This window comes from Podarcis melisellensis (assembly GCF_964234715.1).
Source record: "Podarcis melisellensis genome assembly, chromosome: 9".
Classification (NCBI taxonomy): Eukaryota; Metazoa; Chordata; class Lepidosauria; order Squamata; family Lacertidae; genus Podarcis; species Podarcis melisellensis.
Window position 1 is genome coordinate 72820991 of NC_138541.1, and position 17246 is coordinate 72838236.

Consider the following 17246-nt stretch of genomic DNA (forward strand, 5'->3'; position numbering starts at 1 on the left):
GGTATTGTGAGGATAAGTGAGTAGAACCCTCAAGCAAATTGCCCAGATCTTTGAGGAAGGGAGGGAGGGACATACATATCAAACTAGGCCTGTAGGTGAGACTTATTTGCTTGTATTTAAAAATGTTTTAGATTTTGAATTTTATTTTTAGAGAAGCAAGAGCAACCCCAAACATACCCTACCCAGCCAAAAAGCCCCATTCCCCAAATCCCATCACCAACAGCAAAGATTCACCTCTCACTGTAACGCAACTCAGGCTTTATATATATATCATATATAATTTTCCCCCATATATAGGATCAGTCACCAGCCCTCTTTCTCATTTAAAGGTGGATGGAAGCAAGAAAGCCATTTGTATCTCTTTATTTAGTTTTTTCCCCCCACATCGAGATACGTATTACATTACATTTTAATGGGACCCCAGGCACTTTTTGAGCAGAGGGACCCCAAAAGTAATCAGAGCGAGAAGCAGAGCCAGAGACATCAAGATGAGTCCAGCCAGCAGCCCAGGCGCTGAGAGGAATCCTGCAAATGGGGGAGAGAGAAAGAGAACAAATTCAACTTACATCAAGGCTGCAAGCTCTTTTACTACAGTGGTACCTCAGGTTAAGAACTTAATTCATTCTGGTGGTCTGTCCTTAACCTGAGGTACCACTTTAGCTAATGGGGCCTCCTGCTGCCTCTGCGCTGCCGGAGCACGATTTCTGTTCTCACGCTGAAGCAAAGTTCTTAACCCGAGGTACTATTTCTGGGTTAGTGGAGTCTGTAACCTGAAGCGTTTGTAACCTGAAGTGTCTGTAACCCGAGGTACCACTGTATTGATCTAGGGAACTTGCCTCCAAGTAAACCTGGAGGGCTTCATGCTGCAATCCAACTTACATTTTTGGTCAGTGTTAGGCTTCCTGTAAGCATCTTAGAGCGCTGGCTGCCCCCCCTCTGTAAAAGATCTGATGTGAAAGGAGTGATCTCTTGGTTCTCTCTACTTATATCCAACTTGTAAATAAAACACAAATACCTGTGAGCCTCCAGCAATCTCATCCTAAAGGAAGCCCCTGGAAGTTTTAAGCATAGCAGGTTTATGTGGGGTGATGGGGGAGAAGGATTAAGCCAGGAGGAGGGGACACGCTCCAGCTCACAGCCCCAAAACCTCACCCTGAATACTTTTGCCTAGAATGCACCCCCCAAAATGCAGCCTGGAGCGTCACTTATTTCCATGCTGTGGCCCAATTCCTTACTTGTTTCCAGACAAGATATCCAATTACAGTGGTACCTTGGGTTACAGATGCTTCAGGTTACATACGCTTCAGGTTACAGACTCCGCTAACCCAGAAATACCGGTAGTATCTTGGGTTAAGAACTTTGCTTCAGGATGAGAACAGAAATCGCGCCACGGCAGTGTGGCAGCAGTGGGAGGCCCCATTAGCTAAAGTGGTGCTTCAGGTTAAGAACAGTTTCAGGTTAAGAATGGACCTCCGGAACGAATTAAGTTCGTAACCAGAGGTACCTTTCAGTGCAAAAACAAGCCATCCCTAACTAATCACACGTTACTATCACTGGCCCCAGGGACGCGGGTGGCGCTGTGGTTAAAAGCCTCAGCGCCTAGGGCTTGCCGATCAAAAGGTCGGCGGTTCGAATCCCCGCGGCAGGGTGCGCTCCCGTTGCTCAGTCCCAGCGCCTGCCAACCTAGCAGTTCGAAAGCACCCCCGGGTGCAAGCTTACTAGCGGGAAGGTAAACGGCGTTTCCGTGTGCGGCTCTGGCTCGCCAGAGCAGCGATGTCACGCTGGCCACGTGACCCCGAAGTGTCTCCGGACAGCGCTGGCCCCCGGCTTCTTGAGTGAGATGGGCGCACAACCCTAGAGTCTGTCAAGACTGGCCCGTACGGGCAGGGGTACCTTTACCTTTACCTTTATCACTGGCCCCAGAATTTTATTCTACTGTAATTTGGTAGCTAGATTCCTGAATCAAATTCTCACTCTGCCCTCGCCTGCATTCTTGAAATATTTACTACTACTAAAAAGGAGGAGGAGGTACCACCATGTTCTTCTGGAGAGTCCGTTGTTTCACTTTGCTGGGCTGAAAGACTCCTTGAGCCCATGTAAGCATCACGGACGAAAATAGGGCCAATCATTACGTCAGTCTCTAGTTCCTTCACCAGTTGACCTGCATTTTGAGCAAGGTAAGGTAGGTCAGCCTCACCCCCCCTCATTTGGAGACCCCTGCACAGAACAGATTGGCTCCCCCGCCAACATGGATGGAACGCACCATGCTTGGTGGATACATCTCTGCCAGATCTCCTTCCTCTCGCCCACCTATCCCAGGGGTTGAGCCTCCTTGGCAGCCCTCCAGTGACACCACAGTTCCCAGTCTCACAGCAGGTGCAGATCCCCTGGGTACCCTCAACCGGAATCCACCTGGAGGGATGGGGAAAAGGAAGAGAAAGGCCGATGTTACCTGCAGAATTGGTTTGCTTGGGCAACAAGGTCAAATACTCGACATAATTTTGTTAGACACCGCACCACAATCTCTGGATAGTGAGATTATGAGTGCTGTAATGTAAGCTGCTTTGAGACTTGGAATTAAAAAATTTTAAGGATGTTACTGCCAGCCCGGTTGGGTGGGCTGAAGGGAAGCTTCTGGAAACATCACTAGTGTTGGTATGTATATGATTTTTGGGGGGGGAATTGTTTTTGGTTTTTTTTCTTTGTTCTTTCTTTTTGTTTCATTTTTCTAGGTATATAAAATTTTTATATAATTTTTGTATGCATGTTGGAAATTATAGTATGTCCTGTAATGTAATATGGCAATGTGTACCAATGTAATATAAGAATGTTAACAAATAAATAAAATGCAAATTCAAAAAACAACAACAAAAACAGGAAACATCACTAGCTAGTTGTTTCTTTGACAGCCAACTATTTAGTCCTAGCAGGCTTGGCTAGGGCTATTAACATAGAATCATAGAACTGTAGAATTGGATGGTTTATCTAGTTGAAGCCACTGCACGAATCACAGCTTGAAACATCCCTGATGGATGGCCAACTAACCTCTCTATATATCTGAAGTATAGCTGAAGGAGCATCTCCACCCCCATCGTTCTACCCGGATGCTGAGGTCCAGCACCAAGGGCCTTCTGGCAGTTCCCTCACTGTGAGAAGCCAAGTTACAGGGAACCAGGCAGAGGGCCTTCTTGGTAGTGGCACCTGCCCTGTGGAACGCCCTCCCACCAGATGTCAAAGAGAAAAACAACTACCAGACTTTTAGAAGACATCTGAAGGCAGCCCTATTTAGGGAAGCTTTTAATGTTTGATGTATTATAGTATTTTAATATTTTTTTTGGAAGCCGCCCAGAGTGGCTGGGGAAGCCCAGCCAGATGGGCGGGGTATAAATAATAAATTATTATTATTATCTCTTTAAAAACCACCACCTAAGGAGAGTCCTGAGGGAGTCCATACTGGCTCACTCACATGTTATTAGCTTGGCTGAAGGAGCAAGCCTTGTTTTCAGGATCAGGGGCCTGGCTGGCTGCAGTCACTTTCAGGTGGCAAGTGATGTAGATCTGGAGAAGCCAAGTAGACAAAAGAAAACCTCCATTAGACATTTTAGGCTTCAGTTCAAGGAAGGCTGTGCAAGACGAGGCTTCTCACCAGCTCCTGAGGATGTCCTGTAAATCTGAAAACGTCCACGGTGAACTGGAGCAAATCCTCCTTGAGCCTTGGAGACACAAAGGCTGAGCTGGAATCTGACCTCCCATCAACAAGGCAGCTAAAAAATAATAATAATTAATAATAATAATAAATTTTATTTATATCCCGCCCTCCCCAGCCGAAGCCGGGCTCAGGGCAGCTAACAACAATAAAATAGTACAACATTCTAAAAAGATTTCATTATAAAAATTAATTGAAATCAAATTGAACGCAACCATTAAGCTAAAGTTCTGTGGAGATTGCCAAAGGAGGGAGTCAGGCTGCGCCCTGACCAAAGGCCTGGAAAGGAAAGGGGAAGGAAAAGGGAAGGAAGAAGAGCTGTCAGAGGAGAAGGGCAAATCTGTATTTCAGTGTCTTCCTCATCAGTTTACAAGCTTAAAAAAAAAAAAACCACCTCATGAAAAATTGCCACCATTTTAGTGACAATTTCTCCCATTAAATATATGCTTTTGTATCCATTTTCCATTAGTATACATATTTCTGCAAAGCAATTTCTCCTGGTATGTTAATTCCTCCAAACATGTGTATTTTTATTCACACTTCACATGCATTTCCTACACATGGAGATGGGTAACTGCACTTTAAAATTCAGAGAATAGTGAAGTTCTCAAAGGATGTCTTGTTTCAGGAAAAGCAAGTTAGCCAGATTTGCATTTAAATGCAAACAGAATCAACCCCTCTGCCCATCCCTAGCTGTCAGCAGTACAGTGGTACATCGGGTTAAGAACTTAATTCGTTCCGGAGGTCTGTTCTTAACCTGAAACTGTTCTTAACCTGAAGCACCACTTTAGCTAATGGGGCCTCCCACTGCCGCCGTGCCACTGGAGCACAATTTCTGTTCTCATCCTGAAGCAAAGTTCTTAACCTGAAGTACCATTTCTGGGTTAAAAAGGGACCCCTGACCATTAGGTCCAGTCGTGACCGACTCTGAGGTTGCAGCGCTCATCTCGCTTTATTGGCCGAGGGAACCGGCGTACAACTTCTGGGTCATGTGGCCAGCATGACTAAGCCGCTTCTGGCGAACCAGAGCAGCAGATGGAAACGCCATTTACCTTCCCGCCAGAGCGGTACCTATTTATCTACTTGCACTTTGACGTGCTTCCGAACTGCTAGGTGGGCAGGAGCAGGGAACAAGCAATGGAAGCTCACCCTGTCACAGGGATTCGAACCACCGACCTTCTGATTGGCAAGTCCTAGGCTCTGTGGTTTAACCCACAGCGCCACCCGTGTCCCTATTTCTGGGTTAGTGGAGTCTGTAACCTGAAGCGTATGTAACCTGAAGCGTCTGTAACCCCGAGGTACCACTGTACTTCCTGTAACATGAGGTTCCTGGCTGCCCTAGTCCAAGGGTGGGGAACTGGCAGCTCTGCCCAGATGGCTTCCCCTTTCTGCTCCTTGTCCCTTTTCCCTTGCAGTCCCTGGCCTGCCCAAGGGCGTAGTGACTGGCAGGGACAACCCTAGAGAGCTCCTACCCATTGTGGTCAATGATGGGATATCGGGGAGTGGCGTCCCTGCTTGGGCTCAGCGTGGCGACACAGTGGTTGACAAACAGCCGCAGAGGAAGGTGGTTCTCTGCGTTCACTTCAGCCTGGATGTACATCACGTCTCCCAGCTGGTATGTGCCGGAAGCTCTCTCAGCGCTCCAGTCATCTGAAAGACAAGCGAGTTGCAGAATCTTACCTAGAGGGAAAGAAAGCTATCCAGCACAGACCTCAACACTGGTTTGTCCTGTCCAAGGATGCATCATCATCATCATGGCAGCAAAGAGTTAGACTACGGAACTCCCTCCCACAAGAGGCAGTGATGGCCACCAATTTGGAGGGCTTTAAAAGAGGATAATGATAATAAATTTTTATTTATACCCTGCCCTTCCCGGTTCAAAAACTGGGCTCCGGGCGGCTAACAACAAATTTAAAACACTTAATTGTAAAAACAGCATAAAATACAGTATAAAAACATGAATTACAATAATACTCGAAATTCAGACATCAATTTAGGGGAAATAAGCATTAGGTAATCCCCAGGGCTAGCTGGCTGAATTGGTCCTACTTGGGCCAGCGAGGAGGCCAGGGGAGAATTAGCTGTGGGGTTTCAGAGCGGGTAATCTTCATAAAAGGGGAGGGGGAGGGAAGAGAAGGGAAATAAAAGATCAGTCTGGATTCGAATTAAAGGCCAGGCGGAATAGCTCTGTCTTACAGGCCTGATGGAAGGAGGTTAAATCCTGCAGGGCCCTGGTCTCTTGGGACAGAGCATTCCACCAGGTCGGAGCCATCACTGAGAAGGCCCTGGTGGAGGATAGTCTGACTTCCTTAGGGCCCGGGACATCTAAACTATGGGTATTCATGGACCTTAAGGTCCTCTGCGGGGCAGACCAGGCAAATTCATGGAGGAGGAGAGGCCTATCGATGGCTTCGAGGAGCAGCAATGGCTAGGCTCTGCCTCCTCAGTCACAGAGGCAGCAATGTCAGTTGCTGGAGGGAGAGAGAGGGCTTTGGGGCTCATGTTTAGCTCCCTGAAGGGCCATAAGACTATTATTTTATAGTATATTATTTCCTTTTTTTATATCCAACGCTGCTTTTTGCCTTTTATGCCTGAAGCTTCTTCCTTCCTTCATTAATGTCTGTAACAGAACAAAGGCCAGTTTTCTTTGCAGGGAGGTGTCAAGATTACTACAAGGCCATAAAACAATAAATAAACTCTTCTTTTAGCAGAGCCGGGCTGTGAGGGAGGGCTGCAGGTGGCTTAGGCAAAGAGAGATAACGGGTTGCTATGCCGACTCCTGAAACAGGAGGAGGGAGGGACTGGAAATACGTGAAATGAAGAAGTTGATCCAAATATGGAAAAACTAAACCTAATTTTTATGGCATTTCTTGTAAAACACATGTTTTCTTGGAAATCAAATGACCATCCATCCTAGAGGGTATAAAAAGGCTGGCAAGCCCAGAGGGGGAAGGCAGGGCAGGCAATGAACATTAGCTTGTCTGTACCTTTCTTTGTCATGGCAAAATAAATTATTTTACTGCTGTCAATTGACCCCTTGAAGCGACTTCTGACTGCTCCTAGGATCACAGGGAACAAAAGGGAAGGTCTTTCATCCCTAGTTTCCCACCAGCATCTAGTTGGCTACTGTGAGAGCAGGACTAGGTTCTCTTTATATTCTTAATAATACAATGTATAAGACAGAAATATTTCTAAGCTCTAAAAAGATTACGGTCACATCTGCACCTAAAATTTAAACTTTTGTTTATCAGAAGATAAACTCTTGTCCCAGGCCTTTATTAAATTTAAAGCACACACACAAACACCGAATCCTGGGAACTGTAGTTTAAGGGTGCAGGGAATTGTAGCTCTATGAGGAGTCACCTACAGTTTCCATGATTTGTGTGGGGGAGAGGATACAGCATAACAAGGCTCAAAGCTATGAAAAACTGCTCAATTAACAACATTTGAATTGTATTTAAATTGAAAAGGGAGCAAAAGTAGGTAGCATGTCAGCTACATTGATCAAAACCAGGAACAGAGGAAAAGGAGGCAAGTACGTAAGGTGAAGCAAAAAACAAGGCTATTCAGAAGCAAAATCTCGAGGGAGAGTCTAAAAGACAGGAAGGCCTGCAGTGAAAAATATTTTTGAAAAATAAAGATTGCCAAATAAAGTTGCACTTCACAGAGGACAATGGCTTGCAGTTCAATTAACCACATTAGACACCCCCAGATCCTGACACCCCTCAGGAGCAGAAAAGGTGGAATCCATCACAAACAAGTGACCGGATGAAAAACCAACAGGGAGTTAGGACTAGATGGCCATTGCACTACCAGATTTCGGTGTTAGTGGGACCTGCTTGGCCCGGCTGGCAGGCTTTATTAAGTGGTGGGTTGACATAGCAGCCGGCACAGCGATTTCTTCAAGTAGCTCTTTATTTTGTAAGCTGGAATAGAACTGACTGCAAACAGCTCAGCCGGCCTGCTTTTATAGGCAGCCGGCTGTCAACATTGTAACAACCACAGCCCAGAGTTCCCGCCTAAAATAACTGCTGCGGACCTGAGTGAAAACTATCTACAGACCTGAGTGAAAACTATATACAGTATCCCCCTGTTGGCCCAGGGTGAAACTACACTACATAACACCCCTCCCCACCGAGATAAGGTGTTAGTTACAATCGTAATGGTTTCCTTATATACAGCACTACGCGTAATGGTTCAATTAGGCACAAAAGCATATCGGTTACATTTCCCATACTTAGACCAACAGTGATACATGTCCAACAACATAGTCCTTTAAATAAGTTGGGCGCTTGGAAACTCTGCCAGACCGCCGGGGACTGGTAGCCAAGTCCGGAGGGCCACACAGTTCTTGCTGAGGCTGTGGTGCGACCCTAGGTGGCGTTGGAACCAACTCCCCTGGATCCGCTGCTGTGGGTGGAGCCTCCGCAAGTGGAGTGGTCTGAGTCTGTTCTGAAGCGGCTTGGTTCGGCTCCACGCTGGCAGTTTGCGAGGGAGGTGTAGGTGGGGCCTCGCCATCTGTACGTGTCTCTTCTGGAGCTGCAAGCGCAGTTGGGGGCACCTCGGTAGTGTCCAAGTTCCCAACCCTGCGCCTAAGCTGGTCTATGTGCCGTCGCCACAAGCGTCCATCTTCGAGTGCCACCTGGTACGAGCGAGGTCCAGTGACTCCCACTACTGTGGCTGGCACCCAAGGAATGTCCCCCACATAGTTCCGGGCAAAGACCTGGTTTCCTGGGACAAATGACCGTGGCGCGTTGGCACAGCCTGGGGGTTCAGCCACGGCAAAGTCCGGGTGTAGCCGGTCGAGTGGTGACCTGAGGCGGCGGCCCATAAGCAGTTCAGCAGGACTCCTCCCTGTGGCCGCATGAGGGGTGATGTGTTGCACGAACAAGTATTCGGCGACCCGCTCATGCCAGTCTCCCCGGTCCAGGCGCGCCAGTGCCTCTTTTGCCGAGCGCACCATTCTTTCCGCTTGCCCGTTGCTGGATGGATGAAAGGGTGCCGTTAGGGCATGGCGGATGCCCAGTCCCAAAAGATACCGCTCAAAGGTGCCTGACGTGAACTGCGGTCCGTTGTCAGAGACAAGGACATCAGGACACCCATGCGTTGCAAACAGGCCTCGCAGCACCCGGATGACAGCTTCGGTAGTGGTGGAGGGCATCAGGGCGACCTCCAGCCATTTGGAATAGGCGTCCACCACTACCATAAAGGTCCGGCCGTGAAAGGGGCCAGCCAGATCGATGTGCACCCTCGACCAGGGTGTCTTTGGCGTCTCCCAGGTGTGTCCCTTAGCTGCCGGTGGTGCAGGCCTCGACTCTTGGCACGCTTGACAGGCGGACACCCAGGCAGTGATGGCATCGTCCATATTAGGCCACCAGACGTAACACCGAGCCAATGCCTTCATTTTGACAATTCCCGGGTGGCCAACGTGCAGAGCCTCCAGGACGCGCTGACGGAGTCCCTGGGGAATCACGACGCGGTCTCCCCACAGCAGACAGCCGCGATGAGCTGAGAGTTCATGTTGTCTGGTTGCGAAGGGCTGGAACTCCGATGCAAAAGGCCCTTGTGGCCACCCCCTCCACACCCAGTTGAGCACCCGGCTGATGGTGCGATCCTGGGCAGACGCGGAGGCCACAGTGGTAGCTGATACAGGCGCTGCCGGAAGATCCTCAATCAGAAGGAGCGACGAAGCTGGAGCCGGGTCTTCCACAAATGCTGGAAGAGGGCAACGGCTGAGGGCGTCGGCATGGCCCATCGATTTCCCCGGGCGATGGATGAGCCGGTAGTGGTAGGCAGCCAGGAAAACAGTCCATCGCAGCATGCGTGGCGAGAGGACCGGTGGAGTTGGACGATCACCGGCGAGGAGGCCCAGGAGTGGCTTGTGGTCAGTGATGAGGTCAAAAGTCCTGCCATAGAGGTATTCATGGAACCTCTTCACTCCAGCCACAAGTGCCAATGCCTCCTTGTCGAGCTGGCTGTAATTCCGTTCCGTCGGAGATAGTGTCCTGGAAAAGTAGGCGAGCGGTGCTTCTCTTCCATCTGGAAAACGGTGACTAAGGACAGCACCGATGCCAAAAGGTGAGGCGTCGCAGGCAAGGACCAGCGGCCTGGATTCACTGTACTGTACCAGCACACTGTCTGAAGAAAGGAGAGCCTTGACCGCGTTGAAGGCCGCCGTCTCCCGATGACCCCAGGCCCAAGGCGTCTTAGTGCTAAGGAGTCGGTGAAGAGGCTCAGCCACTGTGGCTTTGTGGGGCAGGAACATGTTATAAAAGTTCAGCAGCCCCAGGAATGCCTGCAACTCCGTTTTGTTCTTTGGGGTGGGGGCCTGCTGGATAGCGCGGATCTTGGATGTGGTTGGGTGAAGGCCGGAGGCATCGATAAGATAGCCCAGGAACTCTACCTGTGGAACGGCGATCTGGCACTTCTCCCTCTTTACCTTGAGCCCGGCCTCTTGGAACCTGGTCAGCACGGCACGGAGGCGCTCGAACAGCTGCTGGTGTGAGTCTGCAGACACCAAGACGTCATCAAAATATGGTACCACGCCCGGAAGCCCTTGCAGGAGACGCTCCATAAGGCTTTGGAAGATTCCAGGAGCCACACTCACCCCGAACTGCAACCGGCGGCAACGGAATGCCCCCCGGTGGGTGACGATCGTCTGGGCTTCAGCAGTGGCATCATCAACTGGCAGTTGTTGATATGCTTGGGCAAGGTCCAGCTTAGCGAAGACCTTACCCTCACCCAGGGAATGCAGCAGGTGTTGGACAACAGGAACCGGATAAGCGTGCTGCTGAAGTGCCTTGTTGATCGTGCACTTGTAGTCAGCGCAGATTCTCACCGACCCATCTGGCTTGACAGGCGTGACGATGGGGGTTTCCCACTTGGCGTGGTCAACCGGCTCCAAAACTCCTTGGGCAATCAGTTTGTCCAGTTGTTCGTCCACCTTAGCCTTGAGAGCAAAGGGAACCCGGCGTGGCTTTAGCTTGATGGGGGCGACTTGTGGATCAAGGCTAAAGGAGATGGGCGTACCTGTATATTGCCCCAAGGTGCCGTCAAAAACCTCGGCAAAGTCTTTGACCAGACCCTCAGTCTCTGCGTTAGAGATGCAGTTGATGCCGGTGACTTCCAGGCCGAGGGCATCAAACCAGTCTAGCCCTAGGAGGCTTGGCCGCTGACCTTCGACCACCACCAACCGGAGCAGGCCCGAAAAATCCTTGAAGGCGATCCGGAACCGGCCAACGCCTACCACGGGAATGTCGTTTCCCTGGTAGTCTCTCAGGTGTACGCGGTGGGAGTTGAGTTGCCTCTTGGACACTCTGGGTACCAGTCTTTTGATGGTGCTCCATGACACGATGGACAGGGCAGACCCGGTGTCGATCTCCATGTCACATGGAGCTCCTTCAATGAGCACCGTGACGTTCAGCTTGCGTCGCGTAGGCGAGTCGGTTTGGCCAATCGTGGTTCCAGACGGGCAGCGGCAGTTGGTGAGAGCGAAACAACTTTCCTTGGCAGACTGGAGTGAAGACTTGGACTTGCGAGTCGATGAAGGGGGAGTGTCAGACGGAGCCGATCGGCAGACCTTAGCGATGTGGCCCCTTCTGGAACACTTCCTACAGATGGCGTCTCTGAATCGACACTTGGCACGGGAATGGTTGCCTCCGCAGCCGGCACATTCCGGTTGGCCCTTGGACTTCTGTTGGAACTTCCTGCGCTCCCGCTTTGTCTGGTGCACGTCATCGTCTTCACTGGAGGATGCCTCATCACTGCTGGCCTCTTCATGATGCACCGGAACTGGCTCCCTAGCAAGACGCGGGCTGCTGGACTTGCGGATCTCCTGGGCGGAGCGTTCAGCAGCTTCTGAGGCCACAGCCTCCTCAATGGCTTTCTGTAGCGTGAGGTCTGGCTTGGCTAGGAGACGCCGTTGCAGATGGATGTCCCGGACCCCGCAGACGATTCGATCCATCAGGGCATCGTCTAAGTCTTGGAACTCACAGTGCATTGCAGCCTGTCGCAGGGCGGTGGTGTAGTTGTTGATTGACTCCCCCTCTGCCTGGTTCCGGTGGTAGAACGCATGGCGGGCAGCAATCTTGGACGGCTTTGGTGCATAGTGGTTGCGGAGCTTCTCTTGGATCGTGTCCCATGGTGTTGCCTGGACTGCTTCAGGCGCAACCAATGCTCGGGCCGTCTCAAACACCTCAGGCCCACAGAGGCTGAGGAATAGGCCCCGCTTCCGATCCTTTGATACTGCTGTCAGCTCGTTGGCTTGGAGGTAGCAGTCGAACCGAGCGAGGTAGGAGTCCCATGATTCAGAGGCTGGCGCAAACGGCAGTAGAGGCACAAGTGAAGCCATGATTCCGATGCCGGCGTGAAGGGCGATGGATGGAACACAGTGCTCTAGCCAGAACAGTCAGCTCTGAATTGGTTCTGCCCAGTGATTTCGCTCAGTGATTTCGCTCTGTGATTCAGCTCAGTTCAGAGGCTGGCCGCATCTGGCTGTGCTCTGATGTCCATCCATCCCATCCTCGTCGCCAGTATTAAGTGGTGGGTTGACATAGCAGCCGGCACAGCGATTTCTTCAAGTAGCTCTTTATTTTGTAAGCTGGAATAGAACTGACTGCAAACAGCTCAGCCGGCCTGCTTTTATAGGCAGCCGGCTGTCAACATTGTAACAACCACAGCCCAGAGTTCCCGCCTAAAATAACTGCTGCGGACCTGAGTGAAAACTATCTACAGACCTGAGTGAAAACTATATACAGTATCCCCCTGTTGGCCCAGGGTGAAACTACACTACATAACAGGCTTGCCTGGCTATGGTCACTGCACCCAGTAGCCCTGGGCAGCCCTGTTTAGCTACCTCTTCTGATTCCCACAGAGTGATGCTCGGCCAGAGATGCTGCAGATGCATTTAGGGTGGCCAGATCCAGCTGCCTGGTGCTTGCTTGGAAAAAGGTGAAAGTGCCTCCTGTCCCCAAACTCCCTTGCCTGAGCAGTGGGCCCTGCCAGGTGCTGCCACCCCACACTGGGCTAATGGCCTGTTTCGTAATTTTCAAGTACCGTTCATTAAGCGCAAGGAGAAGCCCAGCCTGTGTTCTGCGGAAATGGTGGAGCTGAAGGGAGCCCAAGTTGGCTTGATGGCGTCGCTGCTCACGTTGCTTCTCCTGGAAAGAGAAAGAAATAAGGCGAAAGTCCCCCACAGATGTGGTTCACAAAGGGGGCAAATGACTACTAGACCTTGTATAGCTGGTCTCACTGGATCAAGTTCATCACTTTTGTTGAATTAATGAAAGTTTTAATTGGATTTTGAAGAAATGAGCAATACAAATTCAGAACCATAACTATTATTGCATTATTATCTTCCTTAGACCAGGGACGCAGGTGGCACTGTGGGTTAAACCACAGAGCCTAGGGCTTGCAGATCAGAAGGTCGGCAGTTCGAATCCCCGTGACGGGGTGAGCTCCCGTTGTTCAGTCCCTGCTCCTGCCCACCTAGCAGTTCGAAAGCACACCAGTGCAAGTAGATAAATAGGTACCGCTCCGGCGGGAAGGTAAACAGCGTTCTGTGGACAAACGCCTGCTCCTTCAGCTCATAAAGCGAGATGAGCGCCGCAACCCCAGAGTTGTTCGCGACTGGACTTACCTGTCAGGGGTCCTTTACCTTTTTAAAATCTTCCTTAGTGGGTCGTGCAAAGCATTATTCTGAAAAGTGATTTTCATAGGGTATGGTAGGGGCACTAGGAATGAGTTTATGCAACCGGGGGGGGGGTAGCCCAAAAATATTTGGGAGCCACTGCCCTTCTGTGCATGTGAACGGCTCCGAGGTGCCTGCCATTGCCGCCATCTCCCCAACTCACCTTGGATAGTGACATTCAATAGGGACTTCGGCTGGGCTGGTTCGCATGACAACTGCATTGGCGCTGGGACTAGGCTTATAGTATAAGCTTATGCTGTAGACCAGGGATTCTGGAGTCATCTGGAGGAGGGAATGCAAGACGACCCATTGAGCCTCATTGTGTACTTTTAGTCCAAGGATAATTTAAGACCACAGGTGGGCAGAAGTACTGCAGGAGCTTCAGGAAAATTGTCTAGATGCTGGTACCATCATTATTAGAATGGCAAAAATGACGGCAACTATTAGAGGCCATTCAAATCACAATAATTAAAGAGTGGGAGGGAGTGAAGGAATGTATGAAAAAATATGGTTCCGGAACTGGAATATTAATAGATAACGTGTAAAACGTGGAGGGGTGAGCAAGGAAATGATAAAAGAATTATAACACCACAACAAGATGGAAGAAGGGGAAAAAAAGATCACACATGGGTGAAGGGGAACGGCGGGTATAGGGGAATTTGAAATAATATTTATAATATAAAAGCTTTAATATAAAATTTCTAACTGTTATATTTGTATACAGCAAAGAGAAGTTTAGAGTAATTAGGTATATTTCATTAACTATGTAATAGGTTTATGTTAGAAAATGAATATGGATGTTGAATTTGTTTGCAATTTTTATTTTTTTGGTTTTGGAATTTTTTTTTTAAGGAAGATTGTCTAGATGCTTTGCGGTGGATTAGAGAAAGTTTGACTACCCAATGTCCAACAATAGCAACAAATAAAAAGCCTTCCCCCTCCCTAGAAAAAAAACTGGCTTGCTGAAAAATGAATACTTGGGAGAAACCAAGCATTTTGTGTCACAGGCCCAGTCCTGTGAAATGCTCTGCTAATAGCAATTCAGAAGATATCCTAGTTGGAAAAAAACATTTGCTGACAGGCTAATGCAGAAAAATTAATGTTCTGTAAAAGTCAGCTGGTGATTTGTGACTTTGTATCTATCCAACTGTTGTAAATCAATTCGATTTTTTAAAAATGAAGTTGCAATATAAAATATTAAAAGCAGGAGGGAATTTTTGTGCAGGACGACATTTGAGATTGTTTCAGCTACTGTTTACAAACACTTGGACCAAGGATGTGCTTGGAATTCTTGGAGTCCATTGGGAATGATATCAGGCCAGAATGCTTCAGACAGATAATGATCCACAGAACCCAATCCAAGTCTCCCAATAGAGCCCTTTTACTGTATCTAGATTTCAGGGATGCAGGTGGCACTGTGGTGTAAACTACTGAGCCTTGGGTTTGCCGATCAGAAGGTCGGCGGTTCGAATCCCCATGATGGGGTGAGCTCCTGTTGTTTGGTCCCCGATCCTGCCAACCTAGCAGTTTGAAAGCACATCAAGTGCAAGTAGATAAATAGGTACTGCTCCGGCGGGAAGGTAAATGGTGTTTCCGTGTGCTGCTCTAGTTCGCCAGAAGTGGCTTAGTCATGCTGGCCACATGACCTGGAAGCTGTATGTCGGCTCCCTCGGCCAATAAAGCAAGATGAGCGCCACAACCCCAGAGTCATCCATGACTAGATTTAATGGTCAGGGGTCCCTTTACCTTTACTGTACCTTTATCTAGATTTCAGCTAGAAAGCCTTGTGCAGTTTATATTCTCCCTTTCAAATTTGCATGCCAAAGCCCGCTAACAAGCAACTGCACAAAGTGAAATAGCTGTTGGCTGAATCCAAAGATTAAAAAAGTGCAAACCTCAGGACTAGCCTTCAGGTGATGCAGAGGAGGAGGAGCAACAAGGAATGGAGGAAGAATTTGATTTGGTTCACATGTGAAGACACCATGTTCCTACCCCCAGGTTTAAACTATTCAGGATCTCAGCATTTCACAGAACCTATTGTAGTTTCAAAGAACCCAGGGTAGCCAGTGTCACAATAACCTGATGGGTAAGAATTAGGCCTCTTAACCGGACCCCAGGCAAAGCCATTTAACTATCCTGGAAACAAATGCAGAAACATGCATAGGATAGGTCAACAAGGGTAATTAATACAGAGTTACCTGCAGGATGCTGCCACACTGATGGAGCCCAACGTCGAAGATCACTACATCTTTGGCAGCATCATAGGAGGTGTAGTGGCAGCCCGAGGAGCCCAGGCTGAGGTCAGTTGCCTGGATGAGCCTTCCAGTCCCAAACAGGTCCCTGTTCACTGTTAGTACCACTTGGGCTTCTCCACACTGCACAGCCACAGGGGCAAGGTAGGACAACGCTCTCACCTGGGAAGCATCAACCCAAGCCCAGGGAGAGGACTCAGGCCAGGAGGGAGCTGGGGACACAGGCCTGGAAGTTCTCCAAATTGAATTCCTCGGAGCAAACTGCCAGGGGTCATAAGAAGCAACCCCCCAGCAGAGCAAGACAACAGCCAAGTTCGCCCCAAACCCCATTTTGCTTCTTCAAGAAATCCAGCAACAAACACAACTGTTCTCTGCAAACCTTTATATCCCACCCCCAAAGTCCACTCTCACCTGACTCAGGTAACGAGGAACCCAAACACACCTTGTGCTAAATGCAAACTCTGGAGGGAAAAAGGAAGGAACTAAAATTAGTCTCAGGTGCAAGTCAGTGCTTGTTGGGGAAAGCTGTAGCAGACAGCAAATGGAGGTCAACTAGTCCGTGAATTTATTATTATTATTTTTGTTTATTAAATTTATATAGCACCCTTCATTTGTAGATCTCAGGGCGGTTCACAACATAAAAATACAATATAAAAAACACAGAATGCAAAGTAAAAATAAGAACAATACGAAACTAATAGCTCCACCCGCCACATACATTTAAAAGGGTTCTGAAACTGAAACCGTTCTGAAACTGCTTTTGAACTGACGTAGTCTGGAGCTGCGATATTAAATTGGTTTGGCTGCTATATCTGCATTAGGGTGATCTGTTGCATTGTAGAATTACCAAACTGTAGGGCTGGAAGGCAGAGAAAATCAGCACCTCCTGAAATTCTCTCATTGACAGCCCACAGCTATTACTGCCTGCCAGGAATCAGGAATCACAAAGGAACGGGCAAACAATCTGGTTGTGCTCTTCAGGTGTTGAGATACAACATTTAGTCTCCAATCCTGCACACACTTACCTGAGAGTAAGTCTCATTAAACTCAATGAGCTTACTTCCGAGTAGACATACAGGGTTGCCCTGTGGGCCATTTTCTAGGATGGGGTAGGAAAGTTTGGGGACCTGATGTTGTTGGACTCTCAACTCCCATGAACCCTGCCCAGAGTATCCAGTGGTCAGGGATGGTGGGAGTTTTAGTTTAGCTACATCTGGGTGGCCACAGGGGCCCCATCCCTGTCCTAGACTAGAGGACAAAGATAGGTTTACTCAAAAGGTTTCAGCTGGACTTGCAAATTAAACTCCAGTGCTGAGATGAGTCAACCCCAGAGCATAGCTGTCAACGTTTGCCTTTTTTTAAGGTAAATCCCCTTATTCCGAATAGGATTCCTCGCAAGAAAAGGGAAAAGTTGACAACTATGGCCCAGAGGTTGGTGATAATGGCTGAACCTTATCAACTCATGCAGCTGCATGGAAGGATGTTACAGGCTGACTGAGTTAATTTTCCTCCCTTATCTTTATGCTTGGGCCAGATTGAGTATTTCTGTTATGGTTCCCTGATTGCATTTTGATTGACAAATAGTTGTCTAGGTACAAAC

At 48.9% G+C, this 17246-nt stretch overlaps 1 protein-coding gene across 2 annotated transcripts; it reads right to left on the reverse strand.

Annotated features, from left to right (window-relative positions):
• Positions 1–347: 347 nt before the first annotated feature.
• LOC309377965 (zona pellucida sperm-binding protein 3-like) lies at positions 348–15991 on the reverse strand. Of its 2 annotated transcripts, none has more exons than XM_081925702.1 (9): positions 15593–15991; positions 13558–13676; positions 12761–12864; positions 5179–5356; positions 3647–3764; positions 3467–3558; positions 2264–2412; positions 2036–2161; positions 348–525 (listed from the first exon to the last, which is right to left on the reverse strand). In XM_081925702.1, the coding sequence occupies exons 1-9, from the start codon at positions 15974–15976 to the stop codon at positions 410–412; spliced, it is 1386 nt and encodes a 461-aa protein (XP_081781828.1). In that variant the 5' UTR covers positions 15977–15991; the 3' UTR covers positions 348–409. The 2 variants fall into 2 exon arrangements, with proteins under 2 accessions (XP_081781828.1, XP_081781827.1); XM_081925701.1 differs by having other exon boundaries at positions 2033–2161.
• Between the last annotated feature and the right edge of the window lie 1255 nt (positions 15992–17246).